Source organism: Eurytemora carolleeae, unplaced genomic scaffold, assembly GCF_000591075.1.
Source record: "Eurytemora carolleeae unplaced genomic scaffold, Eaff_2.0 scaffold1143, whole genome shotgun sequence".
NCBI lineage: Eukaryota > Metazoa > Arthropoda > Copepoda > Calanoida > Temoridae > Eurytemora > Eurytemora carolleeae.
Genome location: NW_019397046.1, coordinates 23,599 through 47,628, shown reverse-complemented (window position 1 = coordinate 47,628; position 24,030 = coordinate 23,599). Strand labels below are relative to the sequence as shown.

Below are 24,030 nucleotides of genomic sequence, written 5' to 3'. Positions count from 1 at the left end.
AAATAATTTTAACTTATTATTTTCTCTGTTTTAGTTAAATGATGTCTGAGAGGGGCAGTTCAGTAAAATATCAGCAATAAAATATAAAAATCTACAGGGTGTCTCTGAAAAAAGTTGTTTTAGGCGTTTTAGCCTACTATATGTGCTGAAAAGTGCTTCTAGTAGGTACAATATCCATAAATGAGGGGGGGGGTCGTTGATGAATTATTTTTCTCTAAAATGCCATTTTAACCTTTAACGTTAAGCATAATATTCGAAAATGTGCTCAGTCCCATTTCCAATGATATTAATTGCATTTTCACCCACTAAACGTTGTTTTATTTTACTACAATGTGTGACCTGTATGCACAATGTCCATAAATTGATGAGTCATCGTTGAAACATTTTACTATATAATTCCGTTTTAGCCGTCAAAATGTACTCAAAATGTTTTTTAAAAAATTCAAAAGATTTTCAAACAAATTTAAATCTTTTTTTCTTTTAGTTTTAAAAATTCTCAAGTCTATCATTGAAATGTGCAATTTATTCTATTCTGTCGAATAAAACGTAAAAAAATTATAATTTGAATTTTTTAAAAAATCTTTGAATAGGAGACCTGTAGCAAATACCTTACTCCATAATAATTTACTCGAGACATATCTTTCCAGGTCTATTCTTTATAGCAATCAAACAGGACTAAATCTCAGGCTCTAAATGTCCTTTCATCTGTCTTCTTTACAGGCACCAATGACACCTTGCTCTATTCACTCATCTATTTGATCCTTTAAGTTTCTCTTCTGATCTGGGTTCAACGGTCTCACTTTAGATCTCTTTGGAACTGTTCCTGGTTCTAGATTTATGTCCAAGCTATGAATTGTTCCTAACCTTTTTTTCATACTTATTTCTACTCCTTCATTGGAGTGGTTCTCCACAAAGATAAATGGTTCCTTGCCTGACAAATGATAGAAGGTTCCTGGGTTTTGCTCTTCTGGTAGCATGGAATCTACAAAACCCTCTCCTCTCCAATCTCCTTCTACTCTGACTTTCACTAATTTTGCGCTTCCTGCAGGAATGAACACTTTCTCTCCAATAGTTTCATCTCCTTTACTTCCATTCCGGTACTACTTCTGGTTCCTGTAAATGGTTAATGCTCTGAGATTTGCTTGAGGTTTCCTTATCTTCTTTTCAGCATGAACGGATTACTTGCACATACTTCTTCTTCTCTTGGTTGTATATTCTTTTATTCTTGTGCATAAATGGGAACAGGGATCCTTTGACACTGCATAACCTGGTTAACCTTTCTTGATTTCCTTTCCCGGTTCTTGATTTTGCTCCTTCCTTTGCACATGAAAAAATAACCTCTTATTGTTTTAGGAATAATAATCCCAAATTTACGGCATGATTCAACCCTTCTATCACTATAGGTTCTACTTCAAATAACTGGTCTAGTCCGTCGAGGTAGAATTTAAATGTTTCTCCTTTCCCTAACACTTTCAGTCCTTTTCCTCCTTTCTCCACTGTGGCCACTTCCGCATTGCTTGTTCCTGACATTTTTCCCTTCATGTTTCCCACAATTCTTTGGACACTAAAGTACTTGTCACTAAATTCCCAGTATCTACCAATGCTAGTCCATAAATCTTATTTTTATATTTCTTGAATTTCGCATACAAGGTTTTATTGTCGTCTTCCTTTAACTTTTTCATACTGATCAAATTCATCATTAACTCTTCTTCCCAATTATTAACTTCTTCTTTTGACTCGTCAATAACACTAGGTCGGAAATTTGTGAGATTTTTACTGTTTATTAATTCATTGTTAATATCACTATTTACTAAATTAATTTTTTGTATCTCCTGAATTGCCAAATGTCAGTTGTTGGAATTCTTTAGTGAAAATCCGGGGCTGGAAACCATGAGTTCACCTTTGCTAGTTGAAGCGCCAATTCTAACATATTTTTCTCCCATTCTCCCTTTTCCTTGGTTTCCTTCTTTCCTTAGTTTTCTGCACTCTCTTGCCACATGTCCTGATTTCCTGCAATGATAACAGGAAATATTATCATTTCTCCTGTTGTTATTTCCAGTTTGCTGGCTATTTCCCTTATGTCTGTTATTCTCGTACATCTTGATGGGGTTCTTCTCATTCCATTCTGCATATTTCTCTGGATTTCCGTTACCCCATTCCATAAATTTTTGACAATCTCTTTTCATATGACCTGTCCTTTTGCAGAACAAAAAACACAGCTATTCTCATGTAGCATGGCGTTGACATCTTTGTAGTCTGATTCGTTAGACACTAATCCCTAATCCTGGCATCTCGTTTATTTCCATAGGAACTTGTCCAGTTCTCCACATATCATTTAACTTCTTGTTTCTTTCTTCTTCATCAAAATTAAATGAACTTGTTAATCCCGCCATATTGTGGGAGGGAACTTGCTCTGGGATCCATATTGATTGTTCTTAGTTTGCACAGCTGATGCGCCAATACTTCTTTAATCTCATTTTCATTTCTCAGTACTTTAGGCATAAACAATAAACACGCTCTCCACAGTTCTGGATGGTACAACCCTAAAATTACTTGATTCTTGAACTCTGATAACATTCTTTTTGCTGGAGCATACCCTGCAAACATTTAGTCTCAGACAAACTGATGGCGAACATTTGAAGTCCAGAAATATTTACCCGACAACTTCGCCATTGGCACATAAAGTCGGTAAAAATGTTTCCTGGGTATGCTTGGACTATAACCTTAGCTTGTCAGTATAATATCTCCTAGGGTCCTTGTTTGTCTTCTGGCAGTGTATTCTTGTCTCCTGCCTTCCTCATCTTTTCTTTAGAAAATTTCTTCAATAACTCTGTAAAGAACTCTGGCAATGTATACATACCAAACGCTATCCCTTCTACTGTCTGTTGCAACATTACTATCTCTTGTCTAGCTCCACCCTGTATTTAATAAAGCTCTTTGCTTATATATATATATTTGTATGTATGTGTGTATGTATGTATGGGTGTATGTATGTATGTATGTATATATGTATAAATATATGTTAGCTAAAAATTTAAAAAAATAGTAATATATAAATACCTGTTTTGGGGCACACTCACCCCCTTACTACGCCCCTGATGAAAATTAAAAGATTTGAAAATTTGTCTTGTCCCTTATGGATTGAAAGAATATAGGTGCAAATTTAGAACCATTTATCTCTATTATTACAAGAGTTATTTCAAACTCCAGGAGACTAATGAGGTCCTTTATATCTAAAATACTAGAATAATTAATTGTTCCAATAGATTGGATGTAGAGAAGGAAAGGAGAAACAAATATTCATCCTCTGAGGAGGGATCAGAAGACGAAACCACAGGAAAAACGAAGGTTGGAATTATCTCTTGCATCTGCCTGTATCAAACCTGGGACCCAGAGATGGTTAAATGTTTATCCTGTGGAAACTATTCACACAGCATTTGCTATGGTGTAAACTTAGAAGCAAAACACACATGTATACATTGTGCAGTAGACTGTGGAAATATTTGCGGAAATGTTGTTATTGATGAACATTTTAAAAAAGAAAAAAGATCATACAAAGATAAACAGGAGTTTGTGTTTAAACTGAATAAGAGGAGAGTTCTTAAATCTATCCTCAAACAAGAGTTTAGAACTTGCCAGCCTGGAGAAAATCCCACAATAGAATTCCTAAAGATCCGCTTTGGCTTCTCTGGTTCTTATGCATCAAAAATTACACTAGATCTGGTAAACAATGGTTATATCAAGTTCTTTGGTGGCTTTTCTTTTGATGCATCAAAAATACTGCAAGAACTGGGATATGGAGAGGAAGAAAGATCACCAGGGGCTGATCAGATTGACAGAGAAACTGAAATTGGTGCTTGTTGCAGAAAACGTCAAGTTGATGTAGAAAAAATAGGGAAGATTCCCAAAACAGTTGGAAAGGAAAAATATGAAGAGAAAGAGTGCAAGACAGAAAAAAGTGCAAGTTCAAAAATAAGAAAAAAAGGTTTAGGTAAATATAAACCTAAAGGAAACCGAGATAATGGAAGAATGGTAACTTCTCTTCTCCCTCTGATGAGTGTACTAACCCTAGCAAGGGTTCCTGCACTGGACAACATGTGTACTGACATAATCAGGCATATTCTTCAGGTACAGACTTTTCTTACTTTAATGGACTTAAAGGATCTGTCGACGTAATTTTAAGTATCCTTCTATTTCTAAATCAGCATGTCTGATAAGCATATGGGAACCTTTTAACCTCTGTCTAATCATCAATATCAGCGATATTTAAAATAATTTGAGTAATAATATAATAATTCTCTCTCCTTTCAACATTCTGTGATATACATTTTGCAGTTCCTGGATTACAGAAGTAAAAAGATGCTGAGGGGAGTGTCCTCTGCTCTCAAGAACAGGGTTGAAGGATGTGGGGATAAACTAGTTCATTACTGGAGGTTTAATACAGAGTTTACAAGAGCTCAACTCATCAAGTTTGCTGATGAAGTTGAAACAGTATTAGGTAATTAATACATTAAAATAGCTATATAACTCGAGGAAATATTGTTTGTTTGTTAATTTTCTTGTGGTTTTTTACAAATTTTTTTTTAATTTATTGATTTTGATGGTTATTTTATCGTTAGAACTGACGAGGGTCAACCCAGACTGAAATATATTTTCAATAAATGTGGAACTTACATCTACTTTTTTACTCTACACCGAATTTTAAATATAACAATATTTTTACTACTTACAACCTGTTATTAAAAATGAGATACATTTTAGACTTTTCATCAATTTTTAATAATTAAATTTTCTAAACAAATTTCTTACTACACTTACTTTTTTACATTTCCAGGTTTTGAAGCAGAAGATGCTAGAGATGATGGCGTTGAGTATCTTGTGAAGAAACATCCTGAAATTCTCATGTTTCAACTTGGAAAAGAAAATTACTGGGAGTGGGAAACAAGTGAATTTACATCAACTGGATTAAATAAAATATTCTCCCTTCCATCCTTGTCTACCTTGATTATAGTAAGAAGCATTGAATTTATTTCTGGAATAAATGTGAACATAGTTTCAAAACAACTCCAAACTCTACAACTGATTTGTGTTGATGATGATAGAAGTCTAAATAATTACTGGTTTCTACAAATATTGGAACAGTGTGGGAGTACTCTAAAATCTTTGACCTTGAGGAATTCGATTATTACTGGTGAAATATTCATTAAATACAAGGGAACCCTGCCTTGTTTAGAGAACCTGAACATGAGTTACTGTAAACAACTCACAAACAAGGGACTGCTGCAGATACTTCAGCTTTGTGGAAGTACACTAAGATCCCTGGATATATCAAATACAAATATAACTGGAGAGAATCTGTCTGAGTACAAGGGAACCCTGCCTTGTTTAGAGAACCTGAACATGAGTGAGTGTTATCATTTCACAAACAAAGGAGTGCTGCAGATACTTCAGCTTTGTGGAAGTACACTTAGATCCCTGGATATATCAGTAACAAAAGTAACTGGAGAGAATCTGTCTGAATACAAGGTAATCCTGCCTTGTTTAGAGAACCTGATCATGAGTAGCTGTGAAAAATTCACAAATAAGGGACTGCTGCAGATACTACAGCTTTGTGGAAGTACACTTAGATCCCTGGATATAGCAGAAATTCTGGATTCATGGATTCATTTTTCTAAGAATCTGAATGATATTTTGCATATGGGCATCATTTGTATTTGTTTTAAGTAAGAAAAATAAAAAGTGGAAAAAAATATTTTTTTCCCCTTTTTTCCACATTTTTCCATGTTTTTTAAAGCCTTTTCACCAAAAAGTCTGAGACAAATACCAGCTAGGTGCTTTACACACCTGCTTGTTAGTCAAGAATCTCATTCCTAACATCAGAAAAAAGTTTTAGGTTTTTCAGATCCCTATTTTTTCCTCCTTTTTCCACATTTTTCCATATTTCAGATTTTCTTGATCTCGATTATCAGACTTGGTAACAATTAAGCTAAAATTTTAAATAATTTTAAGTACCCTGAAAAGCTTAACAATTTACAAACAGTTCAGTGGAATCAATGGGAGTTGTTCGATAGATAAACTTAAGACTGATAAGGAAATTATAACATTTGTAACAGTGAGTTTAAATGTATAACATTTGTAACAGTGAGTTTAAATGCTTACAAGGTACGTTGACTGTAAAAATGTAATAATTTATTATTTTCAGAAAATGAGTAAACCCTGTAAATTTTACATACAGGGTTACTGTAGAAATGGAGGAGGATGTACATTCTTACATACACAAGTAGCACATGAACAGCATGGAAACATATTGAAAACATATGCAGGCAGCTGAGACTAAGAGTGGAGACATAAATCATGTTGGACAAATGATGTCCTCCAGGTGAAATATGATTCTTCAAAATATATAATAAAACTTTAAAAGGGTATATAGATTAGTGTAAATTAGTAAAGGGAAAAGTATATTTTTAATTAACCCTCAAATTACCTTATGTTTAATTATGTAAATAGTTAAGACATGGAACTTCATGTAATTTATCGTGTACTGCATGTAAACTTCCCTCAAGGAAGTTAATTTGCCTTTTTAAATAAGAAATACTTGCGAGGAAGGATGCTTTTGAACGTCGGAAATACATTGTAATTTGATCAGAAGATAATAAAGAAAAGAATCTTTAAAATATTGTCAATATATATAGATCGGACAATACAAGAGGTTGGAAGGAGAAGGATAGAAATCTAGAAGAAGAAGAGAACAAGAAACAAGGAAGATCTATTATCAATAGAAGGTAAGTGCAGATGAATGAAAGTAGAAGTCACTTGTGATTAGAAGCAAAATTAAAAATAGTAAAGTATGGATGTATATTGTATATAATACAAATGGAAAGTAATTAATATAAGGGAAAGAATTGTTTAAACCTTTCTAAATATTTTTAAATTTTTTAATGTCTCCTGGAGTTTGTAATAATAGAAATAAATATATTCTTTCAATCCATAAAGGACAGGAATAATTTTCAAATTCTTTTTTTTCATCAGGGGCGTAGAAAGGTGTGCGTGTTCCCCAAAACCGGTATTTTTATATATATATTTTATTACCGATATATCTTAGGTCTGTCAGAATATTAGTCCAGGACTAAAAAGCCTAACAAGGACAGATTCAGTTCGCAGAATGAGCCCTATATGGTTCAGGGGCTTTAAAGCCAGCCGTCAGGGGGGCCGTTTGATCCCCATCAGACTTTTGAAAATGAAGAAAAAACAGTTCCAATGCAAAATCAAATAAGGACAGGCAGATAGAATTACTGAACTATTTTATATTTCTTTGAAACGATTTATTAAATACTTTTTTAGGGGCGTCCAAGGGAAAACTATCACATAACACCCCCTAGATTTGATTAATTTGAAATATTTTTTTTTTTTGGGGGGGGGGGTTGGCAAATGAAGTCCAAGAATTTCTAGTTTCTAGGCGCCCCTTCTGATAATAATGGTGCATTCTGGATCTTTAAGCTATTGAATACTCTTCCTAAAGGATGCTATTGTAAACCCACCATGTATATATGATTGGAGACAGTTCAGTCAACCCAAGCTATCATGAGTTGAGAACTGACAAACAAACAATATTGATTTTAACAGTTTAACCCGTTACTCGGTCTGTTACCAAGGAGGATAAACAAACTTTCCAGAGCAACGAGATTCGAACCCTCATGACCCTTATCTAGAGGAATAAGATAACGGTAATTTCGTCGGCAGAGAAAGCCGACTAGGCGTCCATCTTGTTCCCCATAAGAGAAATTAGTCTTGATGAAGCAGTAGAGGAGAGTGGTCGATAACACCTCCTATATCTCCAGGAGGAGAAATAAGTCCATCTATGATTCTAGGATTAACTCCGGTTGATCCTCAGTTTGTATTTTTTATATAATCATGTAAAATAAATGTCTGTGCAAAAGATATTGCTTTAATCGTTTCAATCTGGCTTGTTATATATATTGAGTTCTTTTATTGAGTCCTTCTCTTTAAGTGTCCTCTTCAAGTTTATACTATGTATGGTAGTGGGGTGTTCAGTAAAATGTAATTTCTAGTCGCCCCTTTAAATGAAAATTGTACACTTTGAATCTTTAAACCTGTGAAAATGCCTCCTGAAGGAGTGAATAGTTCAAAATAATTTAAACTTAGTATTTTCTCTGTTTTAGTTAAATGATATCTGAGAGGGGCAGTTCAGTGAAATATCAGCAATAAAATATAAAAATCTACAGGGTGTCTCTGAAAAAAGTTGGTTTAGGCTTTTTAGACTACTATATAGTGTTTAAATGTGCTGAAAAGTGCTTCTAGTAGGTACAATATCTATAAATNGTTAAGCATAATATTCAAAAATGTGCCTAGTCTCATTTCCAAAGATATTAATTGCGTTTTCACCCACTAAACGTTGTTTTATTTTACTACAATGTGTGACCTGTATGCACAATGTCCATAAATTGATGAGTCATCGTTGAAACATTTTACTATATAATTCCGTTTTAGCCATCAAAATGTACTCAAAATGTTTTTTAAAAAATTCAAAAGATTTTCAAATCTTTTTTTCTTTTATTTTTAAAAATTCTCAAGTCTATCATTGAAATGTGCAATTTTATCTATTCTGTCGAATAAAACGTAAAAAAATTATAATTTGAATTCTTTTAAAAATCTTTGAATAGGAGACCTGTAGCAAATGCCTTACTCCATAATTATTTACTCGACATATCTTTCCAGGTCTATTCTTTATAGCAATCAAACAGGACTAAATCTCAGGCTCTAAATGTCCTTTCATTTGTCTTCTTAACAGGCACACATGGTGAAGCCCATGGACTATTAGCAGGTTCAATGGCACCTTTCTCTATCCACTCATCTATTTGATCCTTCAAGTTTCTCTTCTGATCTGGGTTCAACAGTCTCACTTTAGATCTCTTTGGAACTGTTCCTGGTTCTAGATTTAGTTTTAACTCTACTAGATCGGTTTTCCCGTCATGATTATTAAGTAACGCCAGAGCCAAAAAATTGTCAATAAACGTTTTTATCACTTCCTCCTTCATTAAGTTCTCATCCTTGTTCAATATCTTGTTATCATTTATCTTGAAACTTTCACTAATAAATTTCCTCTTACTCTTTTCTGTGGGATAGTCAGATTCTTTCATTCCATAAACATTTTCTGATAAGTTTTCCTCAGCATCCTTCCCTACTTCTGTTTCACTTCTTCCTCTTAACTGATCTTTCAACCAGGCTTTCTTGTCAATGTCCAAGCTATGAATTGTTCCTAACCTTTTTTTCATACTTACTTCTACTCCCTCGTAGGAGTGGTTCTCCACAAAGATTAATGGTTCCTTGCCTGACAAATGATAGAAGGTTCCTGGGTTTTGCTCTTCTGGTAGCATGGAATCTACAAAACCCTCTCCTCTCCAATCTCCATCTTCTCTGACTTTCACTAATTTTGCGCTTCCTGCAGGAATGAACACTTTCTCTCCAAACCATAGTTTCATCTCCTTTACTTCCATTTCAGTACTACTTCTGGTTCCTGTGCATGGTTAATGCTCTGAGATTTGCTTGAGGTTTCCTTATCTTCTTTTCAGCATGAAGGGATTACTTGCACATACTTCTTCTTCTCTTGATTGTATATTCTCTTATTCTTGTGCATAAATGTGAACAGGGATCCTTTGACACTGCATAACCTGGTTAACCTTTCTTGATTTCCTTTCCCGGCTCTTGATTTTGCTCCTTCCTTTGCACATAAAAAAAAATAACCTCGTTGTGGAAGACGATGCCTGGCCGCCTTAAACAAGTCCCACAAGATTCAACGGAATGAGATAGAACGGATACGGGGCATTGTACTTACAGTCTACACATGTGATATCGATATCATCTCATGTTCTGAACCCTCTAGTAATAAGTTATAAGAAATTTAATATACTGGAAGTTAATTTATGCGTTTCATTAGATTTTGACCTTACGTCCTCTATGTCGTATTGTTTTAGGAATTTACCCCAAATTTACAGCATGATTCAGCCCTTCTATCACTATGGGTTCTACTTCAAATAACTGGTCTAGTCCGTCGAGATAGAATTTAAATGTTTCTCCTTTCCCTAACACTTTCAGTCCTTTTCCTCCTTTCTCCACCGTGCCCACTCTTGCATTGTTTGTTCCAGACATTATTCCCTTCACTGTTTCCCAGAATTCTTTGGACTCTAAAGTACTTGTCACTAAATTCCCAGTATCTACCAATGCTAATCCATAAATCTCATTTTTATATATTCTTGAATTTCCCATACAAGGTTTTATTGTTGTCTTCCTTTAACTTTTTCATACTGATCAAATTCATCATTAACTCTTCTTCCCAATTATTAACTTCTTCTTTTGACTCGTCAATAACACTTGGTCATACATTTGTGAGATTTTTACTGTTTATTAATTCATTGTTAATATCACTATTTACTAAATTAATATTTTGTATCTCTTGAGTTGCCAACTGTCAGTTGTTGGAATTCTCTAGTAAAAACCCGGGGCTGGAAACCATGAGTTCACCTTTGCTAGTTGAAGCGCCAATTCTAACATATTTTTCTCCCATTCTCCCTTTTCCTTGGTTTCCTTCTTTCCTTAGTTTTCTGCACTCTCTTGCCACATGTCCTGATTTCCTGCAATGATAACAGGAAATATTATCATTTCTCCTGTTGTTATTTCCAGTTTGCTGGCTATTTCCCTTATGTCTGTTATTCTCGTACATCTTGATGGGGTTCTTCTCATTCCATTCTGCATATTTCTCTGGATTTCCGTTACCCCATTCCATAAATTTTTGACAATCTCTTTTCATATGACCTGTCCTTTTGCAGAACAAAAAACACAGCTATTCTCATGTAGCATGGCGTTGACATCTTTGTAGTCTGATTCGTTAGACACTAATCCCTAATCCTGGCATCTCGTTTATTTCCATAGGAACTTGTCCAGTTCTCCACATATCATTTAACTTCTTGTTTCTTTCTTCTTCATCAAAATTAAATGAACTTGTTAATCCCGCCATATTGTGGGAGGGAACTTGCTCTGGGATCCATATTGATTGTTCTTAGTTTGCACAGCTGATGCGCCAATACTTCTTTAATCTCATTTTCATTTCTCAGTACTTTAGGCATAAACAATAAACACTCCTGCCTTCCTCATCTTTTCTTTAGAAAATTTCTTCAATAACTCTGTAAAGAACTCTGGCAATGTATACATATCAAACGTTATCCCTTCTATTGTCTGTTGCAACATTACTACCTCTTGTCTAGCTCCTCCCATTATGCATCCTAACAACATGTTTTTTATATCTTCATCTGTTATTGTCTGGTGATGATGGGCAGTTTCGAATCTTCCTATCTTCTCCCAGGTATCTTCATTTGCCTTTCCTTCTCTTACTTTTATATCCAGGAACTCTTTACTCCTCATATTTGCTTCCTTAATTTTGGGTTTCTCCAGCATTGTTGTAACTCTTGCAACATGATTCTGACTTCAAATTGTTTTCCCATGTCTCAACGTATGAGTCTTGTTTTTTTCTTAATTTTTTCCCCTTCTATTCCTTGCTGTATTAATTCCATCTTCTCATCTGATGTTCGTTTATCCCTCTCCATTTGCTCCATTTTCTGTATTATGTACTGATATTGTCCTTCTGGGGCTGGGGGAACTCCCCCTTCTGCTCCTGCCATTTTCATCTCTATTTCTGAAACCTCTTTTCTAGATGGTAGCCTAGAATATAAAGTCTCCCCAGTATCCAGTGTTGCTATTGCTATCTTATCTTCGAAGATATCTCCTCGCCTGGTCCCTGCTATTACTCTGTTAAACCAAGTACTCACTTGATTCTTTTTTCTTGGGAGTCTAGGCATTTACATCTACTCTTTTTGGGTTCTTTGATTCACGCCGCTGCCATCAGTTTTGAAGCAAATACCTAACTCCATAATAATTTACTCGAGATGTATCTATCCAGGTCTATTCTTTTTAGCAATCAAACAAGACTAAATCTCAGGCTCTGAATGTCCACAGGACACAAGCGGGGGCTATCGAACAAGCTGTGTTTGGTCTATACCAACTATTCAGGCACAACCTTTGCTTGCCTTTTTCAATGAGAAACAAGTATTCTTTCAAGCTAAATTGATTCAATGCACAGTACTACTTGCACAATCTACACTCCTATAATTCAAGGAGTACCAACCTGTCTTTCAAGCTAAATTATGCCTCTGATAACCTTAATCAAAAGCAGAGTCTCAATCAACTGATCTTTATTTCGTATTTCATGTTTGGAATGGGTTATTTACAGCCTAATTACAAGTTATGGTTGGTTAATATATGTACGTAATAGGCAATCACAATATAGATATGACAGAGTCATATCTTTCTATGAGCATGGATTGGTTCTAATCGCAATTCAGGATTTGCGAATTTACTCTATGAATTAAGTACGACATAAATATTACAAGAGGCCCCCACTTTTGCTGCAGACCAAGCACATTTTTAATGTTAGGTCCTCTTTTGAAGGTTAAAACGGCATTTTAGAGAAAAATGTTTCATCGACCACCCCCCCACCCCCATTTTGGGATATTGTACCTACTGATAGCATTTTCAGCACATTTAAACAATATTTAGTAGGCTAAAAAGCCTAAAACAACTGTTTTCAGAAACACCCTGTATTTAATAAAGCTCTTTCCTCATATGTATATATATATATATATATTTGTATGTATATGTGTATAGGGATGTTAACGTTTTCATTCTTTTGAAAAACCATCGTTTCGTTAGGAAAATGGCAACGAAAAATCGAAAACGAAAAGATCGTTTTTTAAAATGTTCGTTTTTTAAAAATGGTCGTTTTTAAAACAATTGCTTTTCAAAATGATCGTTTTTCAAAACGATCGTTTTTATAAAATTTGTTGTTTCGTTGACGATCGTTAACGACAACCCTTTGTTAACGATCGTTAACGACAAACCTTCGTTAACGATTGTTAACGACAACCCTTCATTAACGATCGTTAAAGAAGAGAGGAAACCGACCTAAAGGGCATCTGTATTAATCATTAAGTAGTTTTATAGAAAATATCTAGAAATTTTAACTCCCCCACAACTGTTAAACTTCATGTAAGACGACATTCAATAAAGTTGCATGAAATTTTTTTTCAAAAACTATAGTTTTTCCAAAAACAACTGATTTTATAAATTTCGTTGTTTCGTTAACTATCATTAACGACAACCCTTAGTTAACATAAATGTCAATAAAATATTTTTTCAAAAACAATCGTTTTTTCAAAAATTATCGTTTTTTTTTTAAACAATCGTATAAAAACGATCGCAAATCGTAATTATTATTAGTTTTCTAAAAGTTTATAACAAGTGGGTCATTTTTAAAAACGACCATTTTTTTCCGAAAACGAAAGGATCGTTTTTGAAAATGATTTAAAACGAAACAAAAAACGATCGTTTAACGATCGTTTTCAAAAACGATTAACAACCCTCTGTGTGTATGCATGCATGTATGTATATATGTTAGCTAAAAATAAAAAAAAAATTTATCCTGTCCCATATGGATTGAAAGAATATAGGTGCAAATTTAGCACCATTTATCTCTAATATTACAAGAGTTATTACAAACTCAAGGAGACTAATGAGGTCCTTTGAATCTAAAAAATACTAGAATAATAAATTGTACAATAGATTGGATGAAGAGAAGGAAAGGAGAAACAAATATTCATCCTCTGAGGAAGGATCAGAAGACGAAACCACAGGGAAAACCAAGGTTGGAATTATCTCTTGCATCTGCCTGTATCAAACCTGGGACCCAGAGATGGTTAAATGTTTATCCTGTGGAAACTATTCACACAGCATATGCTATGATGTAAACTTAGAAGCAAAACACACATGTATACATTGTGCAGTAGACTGTGGAAATATTTGCGGAAATGTTTTTATTGATGAACATTTTAAAAAAGAAAAAAGATCATACAAAGATAAACAGGAGTTTGTGTTTGAATTGAATAAGAGGAGAGTTCTTAAATCTATCCTCAAACAAGAGTTTAGAACTTGCCAGCCTGGAGAAAATCCAACAATAGAATTCCTAAAGATGCGCTTTGGCTTCTCTGGTTCTTACGCATCAAAAATTACACTAGATCTGGTAAATAATGGTTATATCAAGTTCTTTGGTGGCTTTTCTTTTGATGCATCAAAAATACTGCAAGAACTGGGATATGAAGAGGAAGAAAGATTACCAGGGGCTGATCAGATTGACAGAGAAACTGAAATTGGTGCTTGTTGCAGAAAACGTCAAGTTGATGTAGAAAAAGTAGGGAAGATTCCCAAAACAGTTGAAAAGGAAAAATATGAAGAGAAAGAGTACAAGACAGAAACAGGTGCAAGTTCAAAAAAAAGGAAAAAAGGGAAGATTTTAGGTAAATATAAACCTAAAGGAAACAGAGATAATGGAAGGAAGATTACTTCTCTACTCCCTCTGATGAGTGTACTAACACTGGACAATATGTGTCCTGATATAATCAGGCATATTCTTCAGGTACAGACTTTTCTTACTTTAATAGACTTAAAGGATCTGTAGACGTAATTTTAAGTATCCTCCTATTTTTTAAGTATCATGTCTGATAAGCAATGGTAACCTTTTAACCTCTGTCTAATCATCGATATCAGCGATATTTATAAAAATTTGAGAAACATTATCATAATTCTCTCTCCTTTCAACATTCTGTGATAAACATTTTGCAGTTCCTGGATTACAGGAGTAAGAAGATGCTGAGGGGAGTGTCCTCTACTCTCAAGAACAGAGTTGAAGGATGTGGGGATAAACTGGTTCATTTCTGGAGGTTTTCTACCGAGTTTACAACAGATCAGCTCATCAAGTTTGCTGAAGAAGTTGAAACAGTTTTAGGTAATTAATACATTGAAATAAATATATTTTACCTGTTTTTAAGTTCCAAGGGCGTACACAGGAGGGGGCAGTGTTCCCCACCTAGACCTGTAAAGTGGGGCCCACAATCCCCCNATTCATCTATCTCACTTTTTTCAAATCTTTAACAGAAGAGTGAAAAACATAGGAAAAATTAGTTTTCTGTTCAGAATTGGGGTTTTTTGGACCTTTGTTCTTTTTTTTCTTCTCATAAAATTTAAGTTTACTAGGCTTTATGGGTGCTTTGCGCTCATCCTCTATTTTAACTTTTAATTGTGTCTTTATCTGTGAACATCTTCTCTATGTACATAAAAAAACTAAAAAACTAATATTTTTTTTTTTCATTTTAAAAATTTTACGCAAATCAAAAGCTTTTAGTACAACTTTTGAAATCACCCATAAACCTTCCCTGGGGTCATGGGAGGTCCAGGCAAAATATGGGCCTGATCGGTTCAGCCGTTTTGACGTTTATTGTATACAACAAACAGACAGACAATCAAACATACAGACAAGCAAAGTATAAATATACTTGGCTTTAAGGCCGCTTTGCGCCCATCCTCTATTTTAACTTTTAATTGTGGCTCTATCTGTGAACATCTTCTCTTTGTACAGTATAAAACAAAAAGAAAAAACGTTCGCGGATTTTCAAATATTTTTTCGTGCGTTTTTAAAAGTTCATGCAAGTTAAAAGCTTTTGGATACAACTTTTTGAAACTCTGATCATCCATAAACCTACCCTTGGGTCACAAGTGGACAAACAAACAGACATACAAGCAAAGTATATATATATATATAAAAGAAGTTCAGTTTTTTGTTTTTAAAACTGTCTTTTACTATTTCTAGTATAAAACGCCAATAATTTTAAATTGAATTTTAGAAACATGTTTTTTGCTAGTTTTGTTTGAAGTTAAGATAAAGTAGTACTTGCAAGGTAATTGGAAGAAATGTGTGGAGTTTCATGGAGTTGCAAGTTAATTGGACTGAATGTGTGGTGTGTACCTTTAAGGTATCTTATGTTTATGCCTAGGACTGGGCACGTTCTAATATTTTCTAGCCGTTTTTTTAATATAATTACATGGAGTTACATGGAGTTGCAAGTTAATTGTACTGAATGTGTGGTATGTATCTTTAAGGTATCTTATATTTATGCCTAGGACTGGGCACGTTCTAATTTTTTCTAGCTTTTTCTTTAAAAAATTTTTAGGTAACCGTTTGTTTCCGAATTTTCCGTTAGTTATCTATTTCGATTTTATTAAGGGCGTTTACGGAAATTTTTTCACAATCGTTAACAGTTTTTTTTCTTCAATTTTTACACTTTTTTCAAATTGCGTGAAACACCAAAAAAAAATAAGATAAAATATTGCAAAGTTTGAACCCAAACAAAAACAGTTTTAAAATGTTGTAAGTTATTAAAAGTTTTTAACTCTAAGCATGCATAGGGTTTCTCATGTTTCAACTTGGAAAAGAAAATTACTGGGAGTGGGAAACAAGTGAATTTACATCAACTGGATTAAATAAAATATTCTCCCTTCCATCCTTGTCTACCTTGATTATAGTAAGAAGCATTGAATTTATTTCTGGAATAAATGTGAACATAGTTTCAAAACAACTCCAAACTCTACAACTGATTTGTGTTGATGATGATAGAAGTCTAAATAATTACTGGTTTCTACAAATATTGGAACAGTGTGGGAGTACTCTAAAATCTTTGACCTTGAGGAATTCGATTATTACTGGTGAAATATTCATTAAATACAAGGGAACCCTGCCTTGTTTAGAGAACCTGAACATGAGTTACTGTAAACAACTCACAAACAAGGGACTGCTGCAGATACTTCAGCTTTGTGGAAGTACACTAAGATCCCTGGATATATCAAATACAAATATAACTGGAGAGAATCTGTCTGAGTACAAGGGAACCCTGCCTTGTTTAGAGAACCTGAACATGAGTGAGTGTTATCATTTCACAAACAAAGGAGTGCTGCAGATACTTCAGCTTTGTGGAAGTACACTTAGATCCCTGGATATATCAGTAACAAAAGTAACTGGAGAGAATCTGTCTGAATACAAGGTAATCCTGCCTTGTTTAGAGAACCTGATCATGAGTAGCTGTGAAAAATTCACAAATAAGGGACTGCTGCAGATACTACAGCTTTGTGGAAGTACACTTAGATCCCTGGATATATCATATACAGAAATAACTGGAGAAAATCTGTCTGAATACAAGGGAACCCTGCCTTGTTTAGAGAACCTAGACATGCAATTCTGTGATCAACTCATAAACAAAGGGCTGCTGCAGATACTACAGCTTTGTGGAAGTACACTTAGATCCCTGGATATATCAGAAACAAAAATAACTGGAGAGAATCTGTCTGAATACAAGAGAACCCTGCCTTTTTTAGAGAACCTGAACATGAGAGACTGTGAACAACTTACAAACAAGGGACTGCTGCAGATACTACAGCTTTGTGGAAGTACACTAAGATCCCTGGATATATCAAAAAGAAATATAACTGGAGAGAATCTGTCTGAATACAAGGGAACCCTGCCTTGTTTAGAGAACCTGAACATGAGTGACTTTAAACAGCTCACAAACAAAGAACTGCTGGAGATACTTCAGCTTTGTGGAAGTACACTAAGATCCCTGGATATATCAAATACAAATATAACTGGAGAGAATCTGTCTGAATACAAGGGAACCCTGCCTTGTTTAGAGAACCTGAACATGAGATACTGTAAACAACTCACATACAAAGGACTACTGCAGATACTACAGCTTTGTCGAAGTACACTTAGATTCCTGGATATATCAGGAACAAATGTTGCTGGAGAGAATTTGTCTGAATACAAGGGAACCTTTACATTGAAAACGTTTTCATATTAGATTAACACAAAAAATAAATGCTTTGTAAATTTTTTAAACTATAATTTTATTTAAAACAAACGATTTTTTATTTCAGATAAAAATGATTCAACTGGTTAAATAATAAATGTGTGTACAGCATTATACCATTTCCTAGATTGCATAGTAACGTAAGTTTTATTTTACAGTATCTTCCTTATTTGTTAAATTTTGATATCATGCTGGAAGTATTGTTTTCAGTAAAATAGAAAAAACTTTTGATAACATTCCGCATTATGCATGAATATTTTTTGTTCCGCCGCAAATTCTGCATTTTTTAGAGAAAAAAACGCAAAAATTTCCGCAGTTTGTGCATTGTTTTACGCTAAAAAATATGCAAATTCCGCGAAATAAATGATTTAATTCCACGAAAAAATGCGCAAATATTGCATGAAAAAAGTGAGGGAAAAATGTTCAAATTGAGAGCAAAAATTGATGCAAATTCCGAGTAAAAACTGCAGGAAACAGATATTTCCTTTTTGTTAAAGTTTTAGCAAAATTTTGTTAAAGCTGCAGCTTTAGTTGTGCGCGGGATTTCACATTCTTTGTGCTTGTTTCTGCGAAATCAATTTTTTTAAAATGCGGAATTCTGCAATATTAAGTTTGCGGATTTTTGCATAATGCTCTGCAGAAAAATTTGTGAAATACCTAAGCAAACTTAAGGATTTTTGAAAATGATAAACAATAGAGAACTTTTTGATAAGATTTCTTACAAATAATTTTTTATCTTCCTTGTCAATGCACATAATAGAAACAAAATTTACATTACAAGAAAAGGATAGTGCTCTTTGTAATAAATAAATATGTTATTACTTCAGGATAACCATGGATAAAGAAGGGGATAGCTAGTAGGTGTAAACCTGAAGGAAGCAGAGATAATGGAAAGATGATTAATTCTCTTCTCCCTCTGATGAGTGTACTAACCCTAGCAAGGGTTCCTGCACTGGACGATATGTGTACTGACATAATCAGGCATATTCTTCAGGTACAGACTTTTCTTACTTTAATGGACTTAAAGGATCTGTATCTTTTTAAATCTTTAACTGAAAAGTGAAGAGTGAAAAACACAGGAAAAATTAGTTTTCTGTTCAGAATTGGGGTTTTTGGACCTGTGTTCTTTTTTTTCATCTCATAAAATTTAAGTTTACTAGACTTTATGGGTGCTTTGCGCCCATCCTCTATTTTAACTTCTCTTAGTACAGAAAAAAATTAAAAACAAATATCTTTTTTGCGCATTTTTAAAATTTTACGCAAATCAAAAGCTTTTGGATACAACTTTTGAAATTTTAATCATCCATAAACCTTCCCTGGGGGGAGGTCCCACACAAAATATGGGCCTGATCGGTTCAGCTGTTTTGACGTTTATTGGATACAACAAACAGACAGACAATCAAACATACAGACAAGCAAAGTATAAATATACTTGGCTTTAAGGCCGCTTTGCGCCCATCCTCTATTTTAACTTTTAATTGTGGCTCTATCTGTGAACATCTTCTCTTTGTACAGTATAAAACAAAAAGAAAAAACGTTCGCGGATTTTCAAATATTTGTTCGTGCGTTTTTTAAAACTTTTTGAAACTCTGATCATCCATAAACTTTCCCTTGGGTCATACAATTTGGGCCCGATTGGTTCAGCTGTTTTGACGTTTATTGAACACAAACGGACAAACAAACAGACATGAAACGAAATTAAATGAAAAAGATCGTGAAAGACCCCCAATGTGGGATCCCCAGACCGACTCTGGGAAGGGTCTCAGTCAGGTGCTGATTCCCCTGCCGATTCAATCTGGCACCCTAATCTCATTCCCCCTACTCTAAGGGAAATCAATTAAGGCAGGTACATACCAGATGCCGTCTAGCCATACATCCTGATGGCGAAAGTGTACCCTGCAATCAATAGTGAGGCGAGAAGCAGCAGCTACATGGATGTAATATTGATGTCGTAATGAACTGCCAACGCTGGAGGATGTTGTGGATGTGATAGGCTCGTTTTATCATATCTGGTACTCCCGCATTAGTGAACGTATAAAATGCCTTTTTTTGCTGAAAAATAGGTGAATTTTTTATTAACATAGGTATGTATGGTAGTTAGCAGATACTTTTCTTATATAAGTATAAGATTTTTTTGTAAAATCTTGATAAAAAAAAAAATATTTAGCAAGAAATTCAACTTTAAAAATCTTTAAATTGCCTCTTTTTTTTCTTTAAGACTTGCTTAAGTTTTTGTCTTGGAAGTGACTGTAGTTTGAAAATGAAAAAAAATAATAAATGTTGAAATTAAGATTTTGAAAAATCAGTGGAAGTGAGGGTAGTTTTTAATTTAAATAAAATTCTTGAATAAATGTTGATAAANTTGTTTGTATCCAATAAACGTCAAAACGGCTGAACCGATCGGGCCCAAATTTTTTGTGGGACATCTAGGGAGCCCAGGGAAGGTTTATGAATCATCAAAATTTCAAATATTTGTCTCTATCAAAATTCGATCGTCATTAAATTTTTTAAAATTTTGAAAATCCGCGAAATTTTTTGTAAAAATCCGCAAATTATTTTTGTTTAGTTTTACGATGTACACAAAGAGAACATGTTTACAATTAATTTAGAAGATGGGCGCGAAGCGCCCTCTAAGGCTAGAAAGAAGGGCGCGAAGCGCCTTGAATTTCTAGTTTATATACAAATCAATACACACCTTTATTTTTAAAATTTAAATTATTACTACTTTAACTTCCTTCTATTTACCTGACATAAAGCTAATGTGAAAAATAAGGCATTTTATACATATAGCCCGCATTATCCCTCCCTAGATACTTCCTTAGTGCAGTCCTGGAACCTAAGGAGTTTACTGTACATTCAGGATATTAAACTGAGTGCGATCGAATCTAACACCCAAGCATTCTATTATTACGTGGTGTTCTGTTAGTTTGGCCACCACTCCTTTGTTAAGACAATATGGGCAATGAAAGTACAGTTTTCCCATTGGGTTTGGTCTCCTGTTACCCAAACCTGCATCACCTACCCTGACTCTGTAAAAGGTGCGTAATTCCGCATTGTCATTTACATGTTCCTGGAGTTTAAACCATATGCGGGGTTGTGGCATGCAAGGGAGATAATTCTCTTTTCTGCGAGATAACATTACTAATTGCAACATCCTTTAAGCTACTCTTCAGCAACCTCTTGGGGCCAACTAACCGATGACCCCCCCCCCCCCCGCTTCTTTCAGGGCTTCTACCTGCCTAGCCCATGAATCTAACGGAGACCTCATTACTGAATCAAACACAGCTTTGAGGATTTTGTCATGCTTCCTGTTTAAAATATTCCATACAAACATCCCTGTGCGAGTCATAACCCTGACTTTCATTTGCATGAACCCAGCATCTAGGGCCCCTGCAATTCGGGCCAAGGATTTGAGAAGTTGCAAAATGTACCTAGCAACCATGTGTTGGATTCTGTCTAGGTTCTCAAGGACTCCCTTAGAATGTACCATTGCCTCTAAACAGTATAGTATTGCTGGAATAGCAAATCTTTCCCACAAAGCATGGGCTGCTACTGCTCTGCCTAAGCCATTCCTGGATAGTCCAATAACTGCATTTGCATATTTTTGAGCAACTGCCACCATCTTCTCCTCTATGCCTTTGATCAGATTTCTGGAAAGGGGTGCAGAGAGACTACCTGCAATGTGAACCCGCACACAATTGTTGTAATACATTGACTGGATGAGAAGGATCTTTATATGACCTTTACTCTTAGCCTTGCTTATGGCTGCCAACTGCATAAATTCTAGTAAACACTCCGTTACATCTATTTTGGTCTTTATTGACAATCGACAAGTTGTTTGTCTGTATAAACTCTCTAATTAGTTTACCAATTTAGTTGATATCCTTGTTGTTCGATGGTATTCCTTGTGTATCGTTAGCGACATGAGCGTTAAAGTTTCCTGCCAATTAAGAGCAGTAACCCTGCTCTTTAAGAGTACCAAGTTCAGTTTGAATCATGGCCATTAGTTCCTGATTCAAAGTTTTAAAGTCATCTCCACCAAATTCTGCTGCACAGTATACAAGCACAGTGCCATTTGCGCATTTGCCTCATGAATTAAGATTAATCCTTACTCCATTATTCATGCTTATTCCAGAATTCATATTTACTCCAGGTTGAGAACTCCTTACTCCAGAATTTATCCTTACTCCAGGAATTATCCTTACTCCAGGAATTATCCTTACTCCGGGAATCATTCTTACTCCAGGATTCATCATTACTACATGGTTTATTCGTACTCCAGGATTCATCCTTACTTCAGGAATCATCTTTACTACAGGATTCTTGCTTACTCCAGGATTCATGCTTACTCCAAGATTAATAATTAGTCCAAGATTAATCCTTACTCCAAGATTAATCCTTACACCATTATTCATGCTTACTCCAGCATTCATATTAACTCCAGGTTGAGAACTCCTTACTCCAAGATTCATCCTTACTCCAGAATTTATCCTTACTCCAGGATTCATCCTTTCTTCAGGATTCATCATTACTCCAGAATTCTTGCTTACTCCAGGACTCATATTTACTCCAAGATTAATCCTTAGTCCAAGATTAATCCTTAGTTCAAGATTAATCCCTAATCCAAGATTAATCCTTACTCCAAAATAATCCTTACTCTAAGATTAATTCTTACTCTAAGATTAATCCTTACTCCAGGATTAATCCTAAGTCTAAGATTAATCCTTAGTTCAAGATTAATCCTTAGTCCAAGACTAATCCTTACTCCAAAATTAATCCTTACTCCAGGATTCATCCTTTCTTCAGAATTCATCCTATCTTCAGGATTCATCCTTTCTTCATGATTCATCCTTACTCCAGAATTCATCCTTACTCCAAGGTTTCTGTACTCCAGGATTCATCCTCACTCCAGGAATCATTTTTACTCCAGGATTCTTGCTTACTCCAGGATTCTTGCTTACTCCAGGATTCATGCTTACTCCAGAATTTATCCTTACTCCAAGATTGATTCTTTCTTCAGGAATCAGGATCTCCAAGGTTTCTGTATTCCAGGATTCATCCTTACTCCAGGAATCATTATTACTCCAGGATTCTTGCTTACTCCAAGATTAATCCTTACTTCATTATTCATGCTTACTCCAGAATTCATATTTACTCCAGGTTGAGAACTCCAGTAGCCATTTTAGTCTGAATAGATGGCAAGGCACCATACTTTATTCAGCCTAAAACTGAAACATTAATAACTCCAGAAGCCATTTGTATCTGAAAGTGGCTAAGCACCACACTCTATTCTGACAAAAACTGAAATATTAATAACTCAAGAAGCCATTTGTATCTGAAAGTGGCCAAGCACCACACTCTATTCTGACAAAAACTGAAATATTAATAACTCCAGAAGCCATTTTGTTCTGAAAGTGGCCAAGCGCCACACATTAAAAAAAAGGAAAACAAAACAAACTATCAAACAAAACGGATAATATGCTTCTAGATTCTCCAGTTCCAGAAGGTCTTTGACAATAAAGGGTTTGGTCAGCTTTTACTGCTCCTGCTATGCTCGCAGAACTCGCAGAGGGGGTGACCACAGATCCAGGACCAAAGAGAGGATGAAGAAGAAACAAGACGGGCCTGTCCTCCTCCCTACCTACCCCCTACCTACCCCCATGATACAGTAGGTTACTAGATCTCCTACCCCTTGCTATCCCAGCAATCAATCAAAGGTATTTTGATTGAGAAAAGGAACCTGATCAAACTGTGATTGAAGCATCCGAGCAAGCTTCTCATCCTCATTTTCATCCATATTTTAGTCTCTTCTAGAAGTGAATAAATTTGTGGAGTTACATGGAGTTGCAAGTTAATTGTACTGAATGTGTGGTGTGTACCTTTAGATATCTCATATTTATGTTACCGTTAGTTATCCATGTTGATTTTATGAAGGGCGTTTACAGACATTTCTTCACAATCGTTAACGGTTTTTTTCTTCAATTTTTACATTTTTTTCAGAAATTGCGTGAAACACCAAAAAAATCAGATAAAATATTGCAAAGTTTGAAACCCAAACAAAAAAAACAGTTTTAAAATGTTGTAAGTTTTATTATAAGTTTTTAACCCTAAACATGCATAGGGCAGGGTACAGGACAGTAAAAAGGCCAGTCCCTGTACTTAAAAAGAAACAAAAGATTCAACTTCTTGCAATTTATGCACCCCCCCCCCC

At 34.8% G+C, this 24,030-nt stretch overlaps 1 protein-coding gene across 7 annotated transcripts in view; it reads left to right on the top strand.

Annotated features, from left to right (window-relative positions):
* The window catches only part of LOC111711391 (F-box/LRR-repeat protein 4), a 34,670-nt gene extending 16,783 nt beyond the window's left edge, over positions 1 to 17,887 (top strand). For 3 of the 7 annotated variants that reach the window (XM_023485736.1, XM_023485737.1, XM_023485738.1), the window contains exons 6-7: positions 5,208 to 5,526; positions 16,686 to 17,887. In XM_023485736.1, coding sequence (XP_023341504.1) covers positions 5,208 to 5,526; positions 16,686 to 17,810 — 1,444 coding nt within the window. In that variant the 3' untranslated portion in view covers positions 17,811 to 17,887. Of the gene's footprint in view, positions 1 to 3,266; positions 4,129 to 4,335; positions 4,499 to 4,834; positions 5,527 to 16,395 lie in introns of all 7 variants that reach the window. The other 4 variants (XM_023485735.1, XM_023485734.1, XM_023485733.1 and 1 more) reach the window with 4 other exon arrangements.
* Positions 17,888 to 24,030: the final 6,143 nt, after the last annotated feature.